This window comes from Limulus polyphemus, unplaced genomic scaffold (genome assembly GCF_000517525.1).
Source record: "Limulus polyphemus unplaced genomic scaffold, Limulus_polyphemus-2.1.2 Scaffold4149, whole genome shotgun sequence".
NCBI lineage: Eukaryota > Metazoa > Arthropoda > Merostomata > Xiphosura > Limulidae > Limulus > Limulus polyphemus.
Window position 1 is genome coordinate 61,348 of NW_013669759.1, and position 19,064 is coordinate 80,411.

At 32.0% G+C, this 19,064-nt stretch overlaps 1 protein-coding gene across 10 annotated transcripts in view; it reads left to right on the forward strand.

The window, feature by feature from the left end:
• LOC106470662 (kinesin-like protein unc-104) overlaps window positions 1-19,064 on the forward strand; it is a 91,463-nt gene that overhangs the window by 60,758 nt on the left and 11,641 nt on the right. For 8 of the 10 annotated variants that reach the window (XM_022399291.1, XM_022399299.1, XM_022399293.1 and 5 more), the window contains 14 exons: window positions 2,217-2,368; window positions 4,118-4,296; window positions 5,795-5,950; window positions 8,226-8,363; window positions 9,778-9,896; window positions 10,896-10,984; window positions 12,889-13,000; window positions 13,947-14,133; window positions 14,300-14,390; window positions 15,012-15,142; window positions 15,583-15,675; window positions 16,758-16,829; window positions 18,234-18,385; window positions 18,840-18,945. In XM_022399291.1, coding sequence (XP_022254999.1) covers window positions 2,217-2,368; window positions 4,118-4,296; window positions 5,795-5,950; window positions 8,226-8,363; window positions 9,778-9,896; window positions 10,896-10,984; window positions 12,889-13,000; window positions 13,947-14,133; window positions 14,300-14,390; window positions 15,012-15,142; window positions 15,583-15,675; window positions 16,758-16,829; window positions 18,234-18,385; window positions 18,840-18,945 — 1,777 coding nt within the window. The remainder of the gene's footprint in view (window positions 1-2,216; window positions 2,369-4,117; window positions 4,297-5,794; window positions 5,951-8,225; window positions 8,364-9,777; window positions 9,897-10,895; window positions 10,985-12,888; window positions 13,001-13,946; window positions 14,134-14,299; window positions 14,391-15,011; window positions 15,143-15,582; window positions 15,676-16,757; window positions 16,830-18,233; window positions 18,386-18,839; window positions 18,946-19,064) is intronic. The other 2 variants (XM_022399300.1, XM_022399298.1) reach the window with 1 other exon arrangement.

The following is a 19,064-nucleotide window of genomic DNA, read 5'->3' on the forward strand; positions in this document are numbered from 1 at the left end:
AGTTTACAGGTTTAAAACACAAATATATATGTACAGTTCTTACACTCCTGAAGATATACCTGTGGAAGAAGAAGTGTTTGGTAAGTTTACAGGTTTAAAACACAAATATATATGTACAGTTCTTACACTCCTGAAGATATTCCTGTGGAAGAAGAAGTTTTTGGGAAGGTTACAGGTTTAAAACACAAATATATATGTACAGTTCTTACACTCCTGAAGATATTCCTGTGGAAGAAGAAGGGTAAGTTTACAGGTTTAAAACACATATATATATGTACAGTTCTTACACTCCTGAAGATATACCTGTGGAAGAAGAAGGGTAAGTTTACAGGTTTAAAATGCAAATATATTAAGTGCGTTTTGATTTTCCCTTTACTGTTTGAAGGCTAAATTGAAAATGAATGTTGAAAAATAGACTAAGGTGTGGATGTAAAGTTATTATTGGGGATTCGACAGGTAAGAATAGTAAAGGGCGTGTCTTTAAATAAAAACCCATAATGTGAGGATTCACTTTGTCGAGCGTGTACAGTTAAGACAAATATTAATAATGGCTGGAGACGGCTTGAATGGGTAATGAAGAAAAACTTTAATATAAGTTTAGCGTAACAGCAAATTTACAACGTTTCGACAAGGTTTTGTCATCATCAGGTACGTCTCCAGCCATTATTAGTCTCAAAGTGGGTTCCTCGTCATCGAATTTAAGACAAATATTGTTTCCACTTAGAATATTTTGATAATTTACTTTGTGGAATACAAGCTATTACTGTTGGTTTCACTAGGGAACTGCTTTTTAAATAACAGGAATTTATTATTTATCTGCCAATGAATGGAGTTAAAACAATGTATTCTGGATAAGATTATGCCAAGAATTGAAGAGTGAGCATTGTTGTGTTGCTGTTTACTTCAACTGTTGACTGAGTATTGATATTTCAAGTTTCTTTTAGGTATAGGCTTATTTTACTTTGCAACACAAAATTGTTTGCTGTGATTTTGTTACACATCTAAAATACAATTATAGAGATATTTTTAAAAAACAAAGTTTATCATTTATCTAGATTTTTTAATTTTTTTTTATCCAATTCTAGTTTCTTTATATAACATTAAAAGCTAATTTGAAGATTGGTTTTTTTTTCTTCTATTTTTTTGGAAGTTTGAAGCTTATACTTATCTAAACTTTAATATGCATTTTGGATTTCTTTACTTTTTTTGTGTTGGAAAAATTTTCATTAACAGCCAAATCTTTTAAGATGGGCTGAGTGCAGCCCAGTAATTAGCATGCCGAACTATGGATCTGAGGTTCTATGTTCATGTACCATCAGCCAAGTGTATAACATGTTGGACTGTAGATCTAAGATTCTATGTTCATTTCCCATCAGCCAAGTGTATAACATGTTGGACTGTAGATCTAAGGTTCTATGTTCATGTACCATCAGCCAAGTGTATAACATGTTGGACTATGGATCTAAAGTTCTACGTTCATGTCCCATCAGCCAAGTGTATAACATGTTGGACTGTAGATCTGAGGTTCTATGTTCATGTACCATCAGCCAAGTGTATAACATGCTGAACTATGGATCTGAGGTTCTATGTTCATGTACCATCGGCCAAGTGTATAACATGTTGGACTGTAGATCTAAAGTTCTACGTTCATGTCCCATCAGCCAAGTGTATAACATGCTGGACTATGGATCTGAGGTTCTATATTCATGTACCATCAGCCAAGTGTATAACATGCTGGACTGCAGATCTAAGGTTCTATGTTCATGTCCTATCAGCCAGGTGGACAGTATGCTGGACTACGGATCTGAGGTTCTGTGATTTCATCCCATTACCACCAAAAAAAAAAATCATGCTCTTCACTTTTGGGTCAAGGATGCATTATAAATGTAAAAGTCAAATCCCACTATTTGGTTTGGTAAGAGTATTCAGAGTACCCATGAGATGACAGTGAGAGATGTTGACTTAACTGCCTTCTCCCTCTCTAGTCTGTTACTTCAAAATTAGGAACAACTATGTGCATATATCCTTTGTGTAGCTTTGCATAAAATATAACAAATATCCTCCAAGAAAAAAAAAGGTTTCTCCATAGAGCAGAAAATAACCATCATTCTAGTCTTATGCTGTATTCCTCACTGTGTGTGTGTTTCTCACTGTTTGTGTGTGTGTGTGTAGAGCATCATTCAAATGTTTCTTAATTTTCTGCATTTCTTTTGAAGAACCAGTCTGGACAGAACGAGATTACCAACTTGCGGCTTCGGCATTTCAGAAGTGGAAGTATCACCAGTTCACCTCATTACGAGATGACTTGTGGGGCAACGCCATATTTTTGAAAGAGGCGAATGCTATTTCTGTGGAGCTAAAGAAAAAGGTTGACAAAGATTTAGTTGTTTTTCTTTAATTTTTACAACTCTAATTCATAAACTTCAAAATGTTCAATCACATATGATAGTTCTGAAACCAGGTTTTTTTGAGAAAGATAATTAAATAACAGTAAGAACAAGAAACGGATCTCACCGAGGATTTGCATATGATTTTGTGATTACATCACAAATTCTCAAGAACTGTGTTGTTTATGATTAAATTAAACCTTTAATTTCTCGAGTGTTTGGTTTCTATGATTAAATCATATTGTGTATGATTTTTAGTTTGAAACGTATCTCAAATTTCCCAAAAATGAATAGATAAAAGGACTTTATAAAAAATTTAAATTATATCAATAATGTTTAGCAAAATAACCCTTAATTGTGTATAAGAAAAACAACAACAAAGTGAACTATATTATTGTCACTACTGCAAGCTTTCCAAAGATCATTGTACAAGTTCCAGAGTGTTTGTTTAGCGTCTGAATTTGGTTTCGTATTTGCTATCATAAAAAACTAATTTCTATTTTAAGCTTCTAAGTTTATTTTTGAATTTTTTCATCAAATATTTCCCAGAGAAAACAAGAATATTATATCTGCACTTGTCTAATTCATTGATCTTTTCAATCCATTTATGCCCAGCAAATTTGAGTTTATTGTTTGTTTTTATCAAAATCCTTTATTCTATGCTCCATTCTTTGCTTTGTGCATATTAAAATATGCTAAGCCTTATTTACTTGCATTAGTGCTAACTTTTTCAAATGACTGTAGGTGCTGGGTGTATTTTTTTGCGTAGCTTCAGGGTACTCCATCACTTGCATCAATAAATATTTGGGGTGCTCAAACACCCACAGAATTGGTGCCTATGTCTACTTGCAGGAGCGTTGAGAGCCAGCACAGGCCCTGGGGCAAACATCCTAAATTTGGACAGCAATGAGCTCATAAACAAGGCAAAATTATAGCAGCAGCCATTTTTAGCTCACAGTATAAGCATACAAACGTCAGTAAAATAACAATAAATATCTATTAAATCTATAAAGTAACAAATATATATCAATTATTACTCAAATTATTATTTCAATAATTTTTAATGTATCAATTGTCTATATGCAATTAAAAGCCAAAAATTATGCTTTTTATGAATAACTTAAGATATAGCCTAAAGGTGCTTTGCGGGCATTACGGCATAACCAGGTTTCATTCGCCTGGGCGCCTGGGCCCCTGGCAATTACTCCCTTGACCCTCCCTCAAGTTTGGAGAGTTATTCTTGTGCCACTGTGCTGTTTTTATGGCTATATGGGTATGTTGTATGTATATATTTTTTCATTGTTACATGTCTATGTTTTTTTATATATGTTAAAGAGTTTTGTACTATGCAGAATCGCACACATTACTGATAGGTCTTTAATGCTCTCTTGGTGATGTAATGGTGGGGGGATATTTTGATCTTGAAAACTTGATGCAATAAGGATCTATTACCATGAGTCATTATCATTAATGCAAGTTAGAATTCAAGTCCATGAAAAAATTATAAACATTGTTATCCACCATTTAGAAAAAAAGTTTCCTGTGACTGTAGTAATTGATAAAATTTACATATATATTGTGCCAAACTACAGTCTTTATTTAATGCGAGTTGCCGTACGTTTTGATTATTTTTAACGGTGCATACACGTAACCTAGCCTGATGGTTTTGAAGGATTTTCTCTCTTCGTTTTTGGTAACGCTCGTATATTTTTATTAATATACATTTGCAGGTGCAGTTTCAGTTTGTTCTTCTTACTGATACATTGTACTCGCCACTCCCACCGGACATGTTTCCTCTAGAGGATATGGAAGATGGGCTTGACAGACCCTTGCCTCGTACAATTGTAGCTGTGGAGGTACAAGATACAAAGAATGGGGCCATTCACTATTGGACTTTAAACAAACTAAGGTTTGACACAGTTAGCTATGTTTCATATAGTTTTCTTAGGTTTAATTTATTTAACTATGAGCATGTTTATTTGCCTTTTTTTCCTCTTTTGTCACTGTCATGCATGTTATTTATTTTTGCCATAAATATGGCGTTCTGTTTTTTTTATTTTTAGTTTACTTGGTAGAAGCGGAAATAGAGGTGGAAATAGCATGGTTTTGTTGCCTTAAAACCATTGTGCTTGGTTTGGGAAAATATAAAAATTAGAAATTTTATTTGTTTGATTTGAGTAAACAGGCATTTCTAAGTTTCAGAGATTTAAATGCTTTTTAAAGCAAGTTAATGATCACTTGTATTTTTTTTACTTGTTCATTAGTTTTGAAGAAATGGCTGTACCTTATATGTATGGACTGACTCACCTCAATTGTAGACAAAGGTCCCTCCTACCTTTACTTCCTCTTGTTACATAGAATGTTGGTTTGGTTTTATTTTTTTTACGTGGAATATTGAATATATATATTTTTTCTCACATTTTTCCCTTGTCTACTTGTGTATCACCTATTGCAAACAGATTTTATTTTTTTTATCTTTATAATTTATGGAATTTGTATTACATAATGAAATAAAACATGATAAAGCTTAAGTTTAGAGATAACTAAAACTAAAAATGAGAGATGTTTGAGCTCTGCAGGTCATCTGAGGCTATTTTTTTGGTTTTGACTTTGTCTACAATTCAGGTACAACAGGGAGATGTCGTTTGAGCGCTTTTCTTCAAGTAGAAAATTAGAGTTACTCTTGAATGCTTTTTTCACTTCGTGTTTATTTTCTTTCTTTTGTTTTAAAAAGAAACTTTATTGTACACGCTTACTACTGCTCACGCTTGTTTATTATTATTGCACTAGTTATGGTAGTTTCTTTATTTAAAAATGTGAAGTGCTACACCCTCATACAGACATACACAAGGACTATTAAAAAAATTAGAATTATTGAAGGTTTAATGTTTGTATTTCCATGATTGTACAGGTATGTCAAAGTAAAGTAAAAAATTTTCATTATGACAGTAACAATTTTAGGAGTATATCTATGAAGTAACTCTCCATTTTTCATTATTACCCAGTTTTACTTTGAAGTATTGGCGTGTAGAATATATATATAATTTTGTAGAATCCTACAAAGTTAAAATTACTACATTTTTATTCTTAGGAAATACAGACACACATTTACGTAGTTTGTATAGATTTTAGTTTTTTCTCCTTGATATGTAACAAATTTTTAGTTTCTTTCATGAACTAAACATCACATACTTTATGTACAAAGCGGGTCACTTTTTAAAATTAGAACATCATAAAAATGAAAACAGCTGTATACAGCATAAATATTACATATACCTTTATTTAAGTAACATAAAACTGTGCATCGTACTGTAAGTTCTTTCTTACTTGTTGCAAATAAAAACCACATTAAACTTTTTATAACAACTGTGGTAATACTTGTAATCCCCTGTTGTACCGGAATGTAGACATCGACTGGAACTTATGAGAAACATTTACAATGAGGACTTGTCCCCAGAAACCCCTGAATCACAGGATGATTTTCTTCAGTGTCTCTCTGTTTGCGCTAAGCAGCGCTTATCTGCAGGGCTCAACATCAACAGTCTTATACCTTCAAAGAACAGGTTTGTATAAAGAAGACTTTTAGCTGATAGTGCTTATAAACTTTGACATTAATTATTTATAAGGTATTTGTGTTTTGAAATACAAGATGTAATTATTTTGTTTACAATTTACACAGTAAGGAAGAATATTTTTTTTAAACAGGTATGAACATTTCAATCACTAGTGCAATCATTCTCAAGTACACAAGTTTTAACAGTAAAATTTGTTCAAAACGTTGTACCTGTTTAAAAAATATTCTTCCTTACTGTAAAAGGTGTAAGTTAAAAAACAACTTATAATCAGCAAGTAAACTCAAATGAAACTGTTCATTCCTCTAATCTATCACTTTAAAATTAGAGATGGCTAGCAGAGATAGCCCTCGAGTAGTTTTGCTAGTAAATTGTGGATGGGTTTTTACATTTTAAGTTACCTGGATTGTGTACATTCATGACATTTATAAAAAGACCTAGCTTTTATTATAGGTTCTTATTCTAAACCCTAAGTTCTTAAAGACCTTCGTTTAAGTTTTATAGACTGAAACATTATTATATTCATGGACTTATTTAATTTAATTTAAATTTTAGATCAAGTAGACAGAAATGGTATTAAAAGCTAATATACAAAGGGTTGATCACCATCTATGGTAACAACCCGATTATTCAATCATCTTATCCCTGGCCATCTTTGAGGTTAAAAAGCCACAAACCTTTTTTGTTGCAGCTCAGTTGAAGTGGGATTTATGATTGCAGATGTCACTTAAAATATACCTCTTCCAGAAGGGTTATATTACAGGACTTTCTTGCATGAGGTTCTCCTATTCCTCAATTATAAAATGCAAAACGTGAAATGCTAGAGCATTGAAGAAAAAACGTATATGTCTAGTTTTCAACTATATTAGTAAAACAAGGTAAGACATGATTCTAGCAGAGAAAAAATAAGCTACTCCATGAGCAGCTAACGTCACACACTGGAGGTAGTGAAAAAGATAAACAGCCTGTCATCGAAAGTAACCCAGTAACTTAGTCCATTCCGGGTAAAGTAGGAACTGCTCTTGGAACTGTAAGCAAGATAATCTACACAGACTTAGATCTACAAATGTAACACAAGAATTGTGTGTACAAGCTTCTTCCAAAGCATAGCTGAATGGAAGAACAGTTGTCAAAATCTGTACAAGTAATATCTGGCATGTGGCCAGTGGAAATATGTCATCACAACTAATAGTTTTTATGTCAGTTTCTGTGAAAGTCTGTGTAATTTAGTATCATCGTGCTAGTGATGCAGTATTTCAAACACAGTACAGAGGATGTTGTGATAGTTTTTCCAAGGGATTTATGATAGTTTTAGGTTACAGTTATAATGGGAAGAGAGTTGAGAAATGTATGGAGACTTGATAAAAGTGACGAGATGAAGGTGTTAAGCCTAAACCATTAGGAAATAACATCTCTGTATGGGTTAGATTCCAGTAATGTCTGGCTCTATTTAAACAAAACATCCAGCCACACATTCAAGTCAATGGGCCATTTCTTTTAGAGAATCCAAGTACAAATTCATAGCCATCTCCACATAGATTTCAGTCATTTTGAGCTGCCCAAGTGGGTCCTCTGAAGGTGTCATCTGTGCATGGTTGATGGACTTTGCATAGAATGAAAAAAAAAGAATAGTCCGGCAACATTGAACTTTTTGTATTGTATAAAATCCCCTTTCAGTTGTCTTCATGCAGAACACTGTTGGCAGTGGAATAAGAAGTTGTAATGCCTTGGGGCCCATTCTTGAATCATTAGTATAGGTTTGGAACTCCCCTATGTTTGTATTGTATAAAATCCCCTTTCAGTTGTCTTCACGAATGGGCCCCAAGGCATTACAACTTCTTATTCCACTGCCAACAGTGTTCTGCTTGCATCATTAGTATAGGTTTGGAACTCCCCTATGTACATGTATTTCTTTTTAGAAGTGTAAAATCTTTGCTTTGGTATATTCAAATAGTATGTTTTTAATATTCTAAACTTTGGTAAACCCAAAAAACTACTGCTAACTTATTGGTGCCTTTTGGATTTTAACATTTCATGCCATAGCTATAGTTTAACTACAGTGTCATGTTAATCTTGTTATATATATGTGTGTGTGTCACATTCTAAATTTGCTTTTAGGCAAAACTTAACTTTGCAGTACATGTGAAATTGTGTTTTTTTTCAAGTCTTCTTTGAGCAGTGGCTTATGTTTATCAATCATCAGTTGATATTTTTTTCATTATGATATTAGTTTGTGAAACTGAACTTGCTAATATTTTCTTGTCAGACAAAGACTTGAACTTATGAGAGAAATGTACCACAATGAAGCCGAACTGTCGCCAACCTCACCAGATTACAATATCGAGAGTATCACTGGTGGGGATCCCTTCTACGACCGTTTTCCATGGTTTCGCATGATAGGAAGGTAAATGTTTCATGTTTTTTTAATGCTTTAGTGTATAGAAGTGGTATTAATAAAGTTGTGTATTACTTTCGTCATGATTTTTTGTGTATAGAATTTAAAATCGAGTGCATGTTATTGTATTATTGTGCCAAAGGAAACGCATGACGCAAGAGGATGATAATAACTAACAATTACACGTAAAGAAACGTACACAATATCTTACTAGCCACACTACACGTGCGTATCTTAGCTATTTCGTGAGTGATTAAAAACGTGCATTTAATGTTAATCTAAGAATGTCAAGTTTACGTCTAAGTTTATTCTCACAAAAGATGCAGAACTAGAAAATTTTACAGTTACAGATACGTGATTTGTTCATGTCAATACTGTATTAGCTGAGTGAGTGTAGAAATTATTTATAAAAGCTTTTTTATTGTAATGTATGCAACTTTAAACTGAGAGTGATCATTGAAATGACCACAACAAGCTTTTATTGACTGCATCTGCCTGCTAGGACTTTTAAATGTCATCCCCAATTTGACACTCGGGTGCAATCTGTAAAAGATTCTAGCCACGTGCGACTAAACTTCCTGTTAAACAAGGAGGTTCTTAGTTTGTTTTTATGATACATTTTAAACATTTTTGCCAAAAATGTTAACATAATAAAAGTATACAGTTTCTTGAAATAGAGACATAGTTGTCTCACACATCATAAAGTAAGTAATTCTAACATCATTGCACAAACTGTGTGCCTGTTAAATAATAATCATGTGAATAAAACATGTTCAGTTTTATCAGTTACATCACAGCAGACAAGAGTGTTTTTATTCGCTAGACGGTCAACTGTGATATGCATTTTCAGGCACATCTATATTTTCCTATTTGACCATTTTGTTAATATTTGTGAGTAAAAACACTGATTGCTGGGACTGTTTATATAAAACAAATAATAGTTGAGAGAATCATCAACTCTAGTAGGACTAGTATTCACATACTGCACTAACTGGTGAAGTAAATGAAACAAATATATATTTGTGATATTTTGGTGACTGTACGGTTAACCCTAACTGGGGAAAAAAACACAACATTCTGTACAACTATGAAGTGGGAGAGAAGACACGAACTTTGTCGTGGAATAAAACAAATAATAGTTGAGAGAATCATCAACTCTAGTAGGACTAGTATTCACATACTGCACTAACTGGTGAAGTAAATTAAACAAATATATATTTGTGATATTTTGGTGACTGTACGGTTAACCCTAACTGGGGAAAAAACACAACATTCTGTACAACTATGAAGTAGTTTACTACTGGTTAGCATCAGGTATACATGATACTTCTATCAGAAGTTTAAACCACTTAGTAATGTACACAATACATTATCAAATCTTTGTTTTGAAATATGGATAAAACTGAACCTTCATATTTTTCAGGGCCTTTGTCTATCTGAGTAATCTTCTTTACCCAGTACCTCTTGTTCAGAAGGTAGCCATTGTCAACGAAAAAGGAGATATCAAAGGGTATCTTCGAGTAGCAGTTCAGGCAGTAACAGGTTAGCTCTGATATTTAACTCTATCCTTTTTTCTTATATTTGCGTAATATATGTTTATTGTAGAAAATTATGTTGCATTTTTATGATTATATTGTTACGCCTCCAGTCGTTAAGCATTTATTAAACCAAGCTTTTATCCATGAAAGATTTTGTAAAGGTGAACTATCACCTGCTTTTATGTTGTTGTTTTTATCATCACCCAAACTTAAAATTAACTCTTTAAAATATTACTTTTTGATATTTTATAATATTGTTACGACATCGAGGTCACGTGACTAGTATCACGTCGTTCTCGAACTTTCACGTCTTTTCCTTAAATCTCATGATCTTTCTAGATATAGTGTTGTCTTGTATATATATAAGACTGGCCACGATGCGACGGAGAGTATTGAGTAATTGAATGTATGCGGACAAAATATTGTTGGCCACGTGAGAAGTGAGTTATAGCGTTTGATTATAGAGCGACTGTTGAAATTAAGTGTATTGGTAAAGTTGTATTCGGAAAGAATAAACCAGTTTATTTAAGAAAGGACTTGTATCGCTAAAGTTTCATTGGAACGAATTTACGGAAAATGAATTAAGCACAGAAGCTGCCTAGATAAGAACTTATAAAATTTTATTAACTTCTTCACATTAAAAGGAGGTTAGACATACACTGGTAATGCTAATTTACTTAGGGTAATGTAAAGTTGTTTAAGACATTGAGAAGTTAGTTGACTATCAGTATTACAGAATTGAGGAAAAAACAAGACAATTGTACATTTCACAAATATGTCATTTATCACAACCTTGGTTTCACAAGTAAAGGCATCATCTGGTCGTAATAAATGATGTATTTGTGAAACGTACAATTGTCTTGTTTTTCCTCAATTCTGTAATTATGGAGTTTCACCAAGTACTGACACTTTCAAGTATTGTTTATTAGAAGTATTTTTTTTTGTATTTGTGCCAACATAGTGCACAGGTTTTAACGAAACTTGTTAATTTCTTCCATGACAGAAGACGAAGAAAGTGCTGAATGCAGCACAGGTGTACGCCAGTCTGCTCGCATCAGTTTCAATGATGAAATTTTCCAAAAAAATAAAAAGGTACATACCTTTTTCCTTGATATTTGATGTGCAGCAACTTACAGCTATGAGTTTGTGATATTCATAAAGTAAAAACTGTATACCTACTTTTGTATATCAAAGTGCGCTAAAAGTTTGAGAATAGCTGGCATAAGTGATATTTTGAAGCAGTAAAGTTAACCACTAATTTATATGCATACAGATATTTGTAAATTTTTCGAAATGAATTCTGAAATTTCTCTTGGAATTTTGAAATTTGTAATTTTGAAACATTTCAAGACTTTTAAAATAAGTGTTAAGAATAGATAATAATGAGAGAGTTTGGAACTTTTTTTTGTTCCTTTAAAATATTTTCAATGTTTTTGATTTAAAAAAAATATTTTGTTAGGAAAAGTTAGTAAAAAATTCATGATTCTATTTTATTATGTTTAATTAACTTTTACAGTTTTTTTAAATTATATATGTCAAATATGGTAAGTAATTATTTTGAAACTGTAAGGTTTAGGTAAAAAAACACCTAAAAGATAATGCCACTTTCGGTTTAATTACCAGGATCAGTTTGTACAGTTTTTGAAATTGTAGTAAACTTTTATAGTGATACACTATTTTGTTATACTTTCTCTGAATTTACAGAGATAAGCTGTAAACTTGTGACAAAATTGATGGCCAACTTGCATAGTGTTGGAGTTCTCTGTACATTCTGGTCACCATTTTGTATAATTTGAAGAAGTATTAATTTGTTTTTAAAAGCAAAAATTAGGTCCACATTCTTCATTTTTGTTGAAGAGTGGAGTGCAATAATTTATTGAGATAGCCATCTAATTGTCTTTATAAGTTAAGATCTTGATTTTTATCTTGCATATCACAAACCACTGCTTAATTTCACTAATGACTTCAATCCACCAATAATGGTGAAAGATATCAGTACAGAGTTGTGGCATTTTGATAAATCTTGCTTTGTCAGTTTGAAGCCTTTACACCATAGACCAGTTTCTTAAAGTATGTGCAATGACCTGTTAATTTTTCTAGAAAAAAAGGTTGCATTTTAAAATGTACATTTAATCAGTATAGTCAACTTAAAGCATAAGAACATATAAAGAAGTTATATATAATACAGTAAATACAGCGAAAACATTTTAAGCCAAATTTTGTTATAGAAGTGGTTCTAGCTGACCTGTGTGAAATGATCCTAATAACAAATGTGCATAATTCTAGTCAATACTACATGTGTTTAAGTTTCAGAGTTAATATGTTATATTGATCCTAATAACAAATGTGCATAATTCTAGTCAATACTACATGCGTTTTAAGTTTCAGAGTTAATATGTTATGTTGATCCTAATAACAAATGTGCATAATTCTAGTCAATACTACATAGTTTAAGTTTCAGAGTTACTATGTTATGTTGATCCTAATAACAAATGTGCATAATTCTAGTCAATACTACATGCGTTTTAAGTTTCAGAGTTAATATGTTATATTGATCCTAATAACAAATGTGCATAATTCTAGTCAATACTACATGCATTTAAGTTTCAGAGTTAATATGTCATGTTGATCCCAATAACAAATGTGCATAATTCTAGTCAATACTACATGCGTTTTAAGCTTCAGAGTTAATATGTTATATTAACAACATGTCTCATTTATTACTTGCGTTCAGGAAAATTAAGTTATACAAACACACACACACACACAGATAAAATGTGTTTTTGAAATAAGCTATGCTCTATGTTTATAAGTTAATTACAATGAATGTATGCTAAAAAAGCAGATATGAAATGTGCTTATAGAGGTCAACTTATTAGGTCCGTCACTAGCCAAACAACTTCTGATTGGACTTTAACAAAGGTAATTATATAAAGATACCGGCCATGTTTTCTTCTATTTTACAACCTATTAAACCTATGATCTATTTGGCTTAGAATGATAAACAAGAAGATCCAGACTTTTCCCATAATGACCAAATTCCAAACTTGTCAGAAGAAAGAATTGTAGAGGGAGAAGGACAAGGCCCGGAGATTGTTCGAGTAGATGGTAAGATATTAGTTTGAGAATGGAAAAAATCTTATTATCTTAACAATTCCTAAGATAAAGTTTCATTTTGTAATTATACACATATTCCATGAGTAGAACCGATAAAAGATTAGCATTATCACTGCTGGATGGAAAATTGAATCCTACATTAGTTGGATGAAGCTTTTTTAAATGTTAGACGTTTGTTGAAACAGGAGGGGCTTGAATTACACGATGGCAAGCAGTCTAAGTTTATACGTTTGTCTTAAGCTGTATAATATCATTAACTATTGATCCAAACACTGTTAACAGTGTTTTCCACTGTAATCCCAATAATATCTTCTGCAGCTCAGCCAGCTTAGGTGATTAAGTGTATTTCTAAATCCATACAATAAGCTAACAATGCAACGTAATTCTTATGATACATATATATATATATACACACACACATGCGCACATAATAGACACTAAGCATTTTAATAATATCATTCATAAAAGTTTTATTAAAGAATTCAATATAAAATTTATTTACTTATGAAAGAAAAGAAAGATTCATAAAGAGCCAGTGTAAGTGTAAAAAAAAAACAAATCAGTACCTTCAGCAATTCAATTTATATTGATGATCAGGTAATTTTGCTTTATAGTAGGTTTAGCTGTATAAATTATCAATTTATTATTGTTAAACTATTGAGAAAATGTGTAAAACTTGGATGATTATTTTAAAGAAATGCTAAAGATGTGAATAAAACAAAACCTTCATTTTTTACATTCACTTTCCACAACAGTTATTTCTTTTTTGAAGAATGCATATAATAATAATATTTTCCAAAGAATGGGAAAAGAATCAATTTAAAGTAATAAGAATACTGTCTTTTAAGTTTTATAAGAATGATTTTATTAAAAAAATATACTTATCAATTTAGAGTTTTTCACAAAGCCATGTGTTTTTTTTTCTTTCTCATCTTAGGAGAAGGTGAGATGTCTCCAGAAAATAAAATAAAGCATGATGATGATGTGAAAACCCCAGAAACTCAGCTAAACGATGAAAACCTTCCTGATCACTTACAGCTTGGCAAACAGTTTATTTTCCGAGTCACGGTATTACAGGCTATAGGAATCTCACGAGAATATGCAGACATATTTTGTCAGTTCAAGTGAGTAATTGTTATATCGGATTACTTTTTTAATATTTGGATTCTTTTTTAAATGTCTGTACATTGTTTTACTATCCTAGCAATCTATTCCAGTGAGTTAAAAAATGGTTTTTAGAAGGATTTTATGATAATTTTTATGTTTTTTGATCCATTTTTATTGTTTCAGCTTTCTTCACCGTCATGATGAAGCCTTTTCTACAGAGCCACTAAAAAATACAGGCAAAGGACCACCTCCCGGCTTCTTCCATGTTCAGAATGTAGGTGAAATCTGTTCAAAAGATTATGAAATCATTCATAATTAAAGTAATTACACCAGTAATTAAGGGCAACTGAGGCATTGGTTAGACACCATAAATATACATTGTTAACTATAAGTGCATTTGATTTGGTTAAACACAATAGATGTACATTGTTAAGTGTAACTTTGAGGACCCATTAGGTCAGGGTGGTAGCTCTTTTTTAATATTTTGAAATAATTTTGAATACCTCTATCAAATTATTGATTAAAATTAAAGCTGCACGTCTGTGGCTAGTAACATTTGTATACACTTTCAAATTGTATCAGTTAACTTCAGAACTGAACATGATATGATAATCAAAATAATATCTTTTCATGGATCTCCAGGTTAAGGAGATATTTTTCTAACTGAACTGAGAAAAATTGTTCATACACACTCAGTGGTATCATATCATATTCACATGTATTGAGTAACGCAGTATCATTTGAAAACTTTAGCTAACTGTGCTGTTATTTTGATTGTATTAAAATATATAAGATAAACTTTAATTATGCAACTGTGTGTATTTGTATAATATTTTCACACTGCTTTATAGATCACTGTGTGTATTTATATAATATTTTCACACTATCTTTATAGATTACTGTGACGGTCACCAAGTCATTCTTGGAATACATCCGAAGTCAGCCTATTGTTTTTGAAGTGTTTGGTCACTATCAGCAGCACCCTCTTCACAGAGACGCTCGAGACTCGACTTTTCAGCAGCCGTAGTTAGTACTCTCAGATTTCCTGCTATTCAGAAATAGATGAAATAACTTCTTTTCTAAATTCTATCTGATGCTTTAAGGAGACGTTTGTTTATAACATTCTTGAAGCCATTCAGTCTTTGTGAAAGTTATATATATATTTAGAAATATTTACTATCCAAAAGCTGATTTTTAACTGTGATTTTGTTACCAAAAACATATATTAGATTTTACATTTCAACATTGCATGCATGATGTATTCATACACCTCAGATCGACACCCTTAACACATCTCGTATTTTAAAACAAGTTCTGCTACAAAAGAACCAGAAAGAGAGAGAAAGATGTTAGCATTTATCTATAAAGTTTGATTTTTAAAAATTTTGAAATGTGTTAGTTTAAATGAAATAAAATAATTTTATAAAACCTAATTTATTCTGATGAGCAAGAAATTATTTCTTTAGTATTCGTCAGCCTCCTCGCCGCATGTTCCCCCAGTCAATCCCCATCTCTCAGCCTGTGAGGTCCCCCAAGTTTGGGGTTTTGCAGTCTCCAAGGTAAGTAGCGTAAATTTTGTTCTTGTAAGTTCTATGTCTTGTCTGTCTAGATATTAGATTTGCATACACAGTTCTACTAGAGTTTGAAGTTATTCAGCTTTACAGTTAAGGTGAGAACTCAGGTTCTCGGTCTAGATATTAGATTTGCATACACAGTTCTACTAGAGTTTGAAGTTATTCAGCTTTACAGTTAAGGTGAGAACTCAGGTTCTCGGTCTAGATATTAGATTTGCATACACAGTTCTACTAGAGTTTGAAGTTATTCAGCTTTACAGTTAAGGTGAGAACACTGGTTCTCGTCACCTCTTGTTGTAACATGAGAACTAGTAAGAATATAGCAGTTGATAAAATCTGTATTATAACTTACTGAGGAGTGTTATTACTGCTCTGATCAAGATCTTTACAAGTGGAAGCTTTCATTTTATAACCTAACACCAACTTGATGTAGTTTTTAGATAAACACATATTCATATTCTTTCATTTTGTTACCTTAACACCAACTTGATGTAATTTTTAGATAAACACACATTCATATTCTTTCATTTTATAACCTAACACCAACTTGATGTTGTGTTAAGATGATAGATACATAATTTTATAGGATTCATTTTGTTACACATTATAAGCTTGTATGTTTTGTAATATGCAAATTATGTGTTTTCTAATCTTATACAATTAGAACTCCAGTGATGTTCATTGAGCCATAAATGCCATGTGTATTAATAGGCATGTAAAGTAAAATATGTATTATAAGCCTGTCTATCTAACTATCTGTATACTTTTTTGGTGATAGAACTCGGTTGATGCTTAACCAGAATCTTACAAGTATCGTACGTCATATCCATTTTGATCTTTTTAAGTTTTTTTTGGGTGGCAGATAATCTGAAGCCTTTAAAGTATTACAATTGTAAAACTTTTTAAACTCTTTAATAGTTCACTTATTTAAAAGTATTGACCAATAACTTGTTTACATTTACTCGTTGAATAGTAACTGAATTTTTTCAATACTTTAACAAATGAATGTTGTGGAAGACAATATCATAATTGTTTTCTTGATACTTTATTTATTTTTTTTTTTTTAGTACGACTCATATCCATGCCAAGTATGACCTCTTGGTTTGGTTTGAGATCTGTGAACTTGCACCTAATGGAGAGTAAGTATATTGCTGGTAATCACTTATTTATTTTTAACAGATTTTTTGAAAACTAAGTGTTGCGACGGACTACATCAGATATGATAGCTGAGTAATGCAGTTGATTTGAACTTAAGTTGTTGCTGCTTAATATAGATATTTATTTATGTTAAATAATTATTAGGATTATATAAAGACAAAGAGGTACAGTTCCTAAAAAAAAAACCCAACTATCATTTGGAAATCCTCTTAGGAATTCATGTTCTTCTCTTCTGTTAAGTTCTAATAATTCACATAAAACTTTGTTATACATTATTATATACAATTGTTTAGATGTTCCTAGTTTTAGTAATTAGTTAGTTATAAATCTTTTCAGTTCTCTGCCGTCCTTATTTTATATGAAACTGTGACTTAGTTTTATGTTTTGTAACTCCAGTGTCCATGTTTCATAGTTGAAATAATCCCTAATTTCAATCTATCATAATTGATGTAGAATATATTTATTTAGATATATTTAGGTAATTTCTCCAAATGTCCATTTAGACATTCTTGTAAACTGCATGTACAAGAATGTAACATGCACTAATCCCTTTTTTAGATAAAAAGTTTCATACTATAACTGCTTTCCCATAGAATGTAGAATGCCCCCCCCCCCCCTCAGGTCACTTCATCATGCTTATAAATTGTTGTTTGCCAACTTATTATCATAGAATCTTTTACCTTGTTTCTAGTCCTTGAGGTGACAAAGCACATTTAAGGGGGTGGCTCAGATACTAATACATGTTATTAGAGTTGAGGGTTGTCTCCCTTTTATTTGTTATTTGGAATAATTTTTGTTGTGGGTAATATAAGGATTGTGGGATACCATACCAGGATCCTGGCCTGACTCAAAAGTGTTATATTACATTATTCTTTGCTTTTTCTTGTCCTACATTGACTTAATTGGAGCCCCTTCTCCAGCCCCACCAGCCATATACAGAAAAAGAAGCTGGAAAGTTTGGTATCAGACAAACACTGCTAGTGAATAAACATATTATTTTATTTGTTCTTTCATCTGCCTTCTTTTGCTGTCTATGCACATTATAATTCTCTGCATAACATCTCTGGAACCTGTGTTTTAGCATATACTTAAACTTGCATCTAGGGTATCAGTGTATCACATAGGCATGATATTACGATGTTATATTCACACTGAGTTCATACTTGCTATTAATAGGTTTTAGCTTGTATCGCTAAAAAGATATCAGGATTACTCGTATCTGGTTTCATTGGAGATTTGCGATTTGATATACTGGTATTTGGAAGATGCGATTGAGAGAAAACTGTATTCACAGCAATTTGAATATCCTTTTCATGTACACATAACTTGTTTTATATCGCAAATAAAAGCATGTTTACAACCTTTTTATTGTTATTAATTTCCAGATATTTTCCTGCTGTTGTTGACCACTGTGATGATAATCCCTGCAAAAGTAGTTTTCTTCTCCACCAAGGTATTCAGAGACGCATTCGTCTCACTATTGTACACGAACAGTGTCCCGACATTCGCTGGAGAGAAATAAGAGAAATTGTTGTAGGTATGGATCACATTTCATAGAAAGTCATTCACCTAACATGCATTATGAGGATATCCTACAAGTTTTGAAACCTTCCATTGGTTAAAAGTCCACCTTTGTTGTGATGATAGAATTCTTGTTTTTTTTTTATTATTATTATTGACGGATATTCCACGTAGTTTTGGCTTAATGAAAAAATTTTGTCTCTTACAAAAAATAAAAAATGTCTTGTTTTTGAAGACAGAACTTTATTTTACTATTTTGGATTTTATTTCAAGTTATTTGTGACTAAAACAATGACGTCAAGTTTAATATAGAAACAGAGCGAATCATTCAACAGATTAACATTAGAAAATTTCTAGGTCAGAAAAATGGTTATTGTGAAAGAAATATACATTTAAGTATTATGATTTTGAGATATGTGATGATTTTGTTTATTGGGTAATTTCCGGTGTTTTTATTAATCTTGTCAAAGGCCGCATTCGAGCCACTCCTGAGTGCGAGGAGGAAGACTCCGATACATCAGTATTGTCGTTGGGGCTCTTCCCCGGAGAATACTTAGAATACCCAGGTGATGACAGGTAAGGCATCAAGAAGCTTGAACTGTTAGAAATCACATTGTGTGTTAGTTAGGTTCGTAAATTCAAGACATGTCCTACATTTTAATGCTCTGAAATCGGGTTGGTTAAATTGTGTGTGT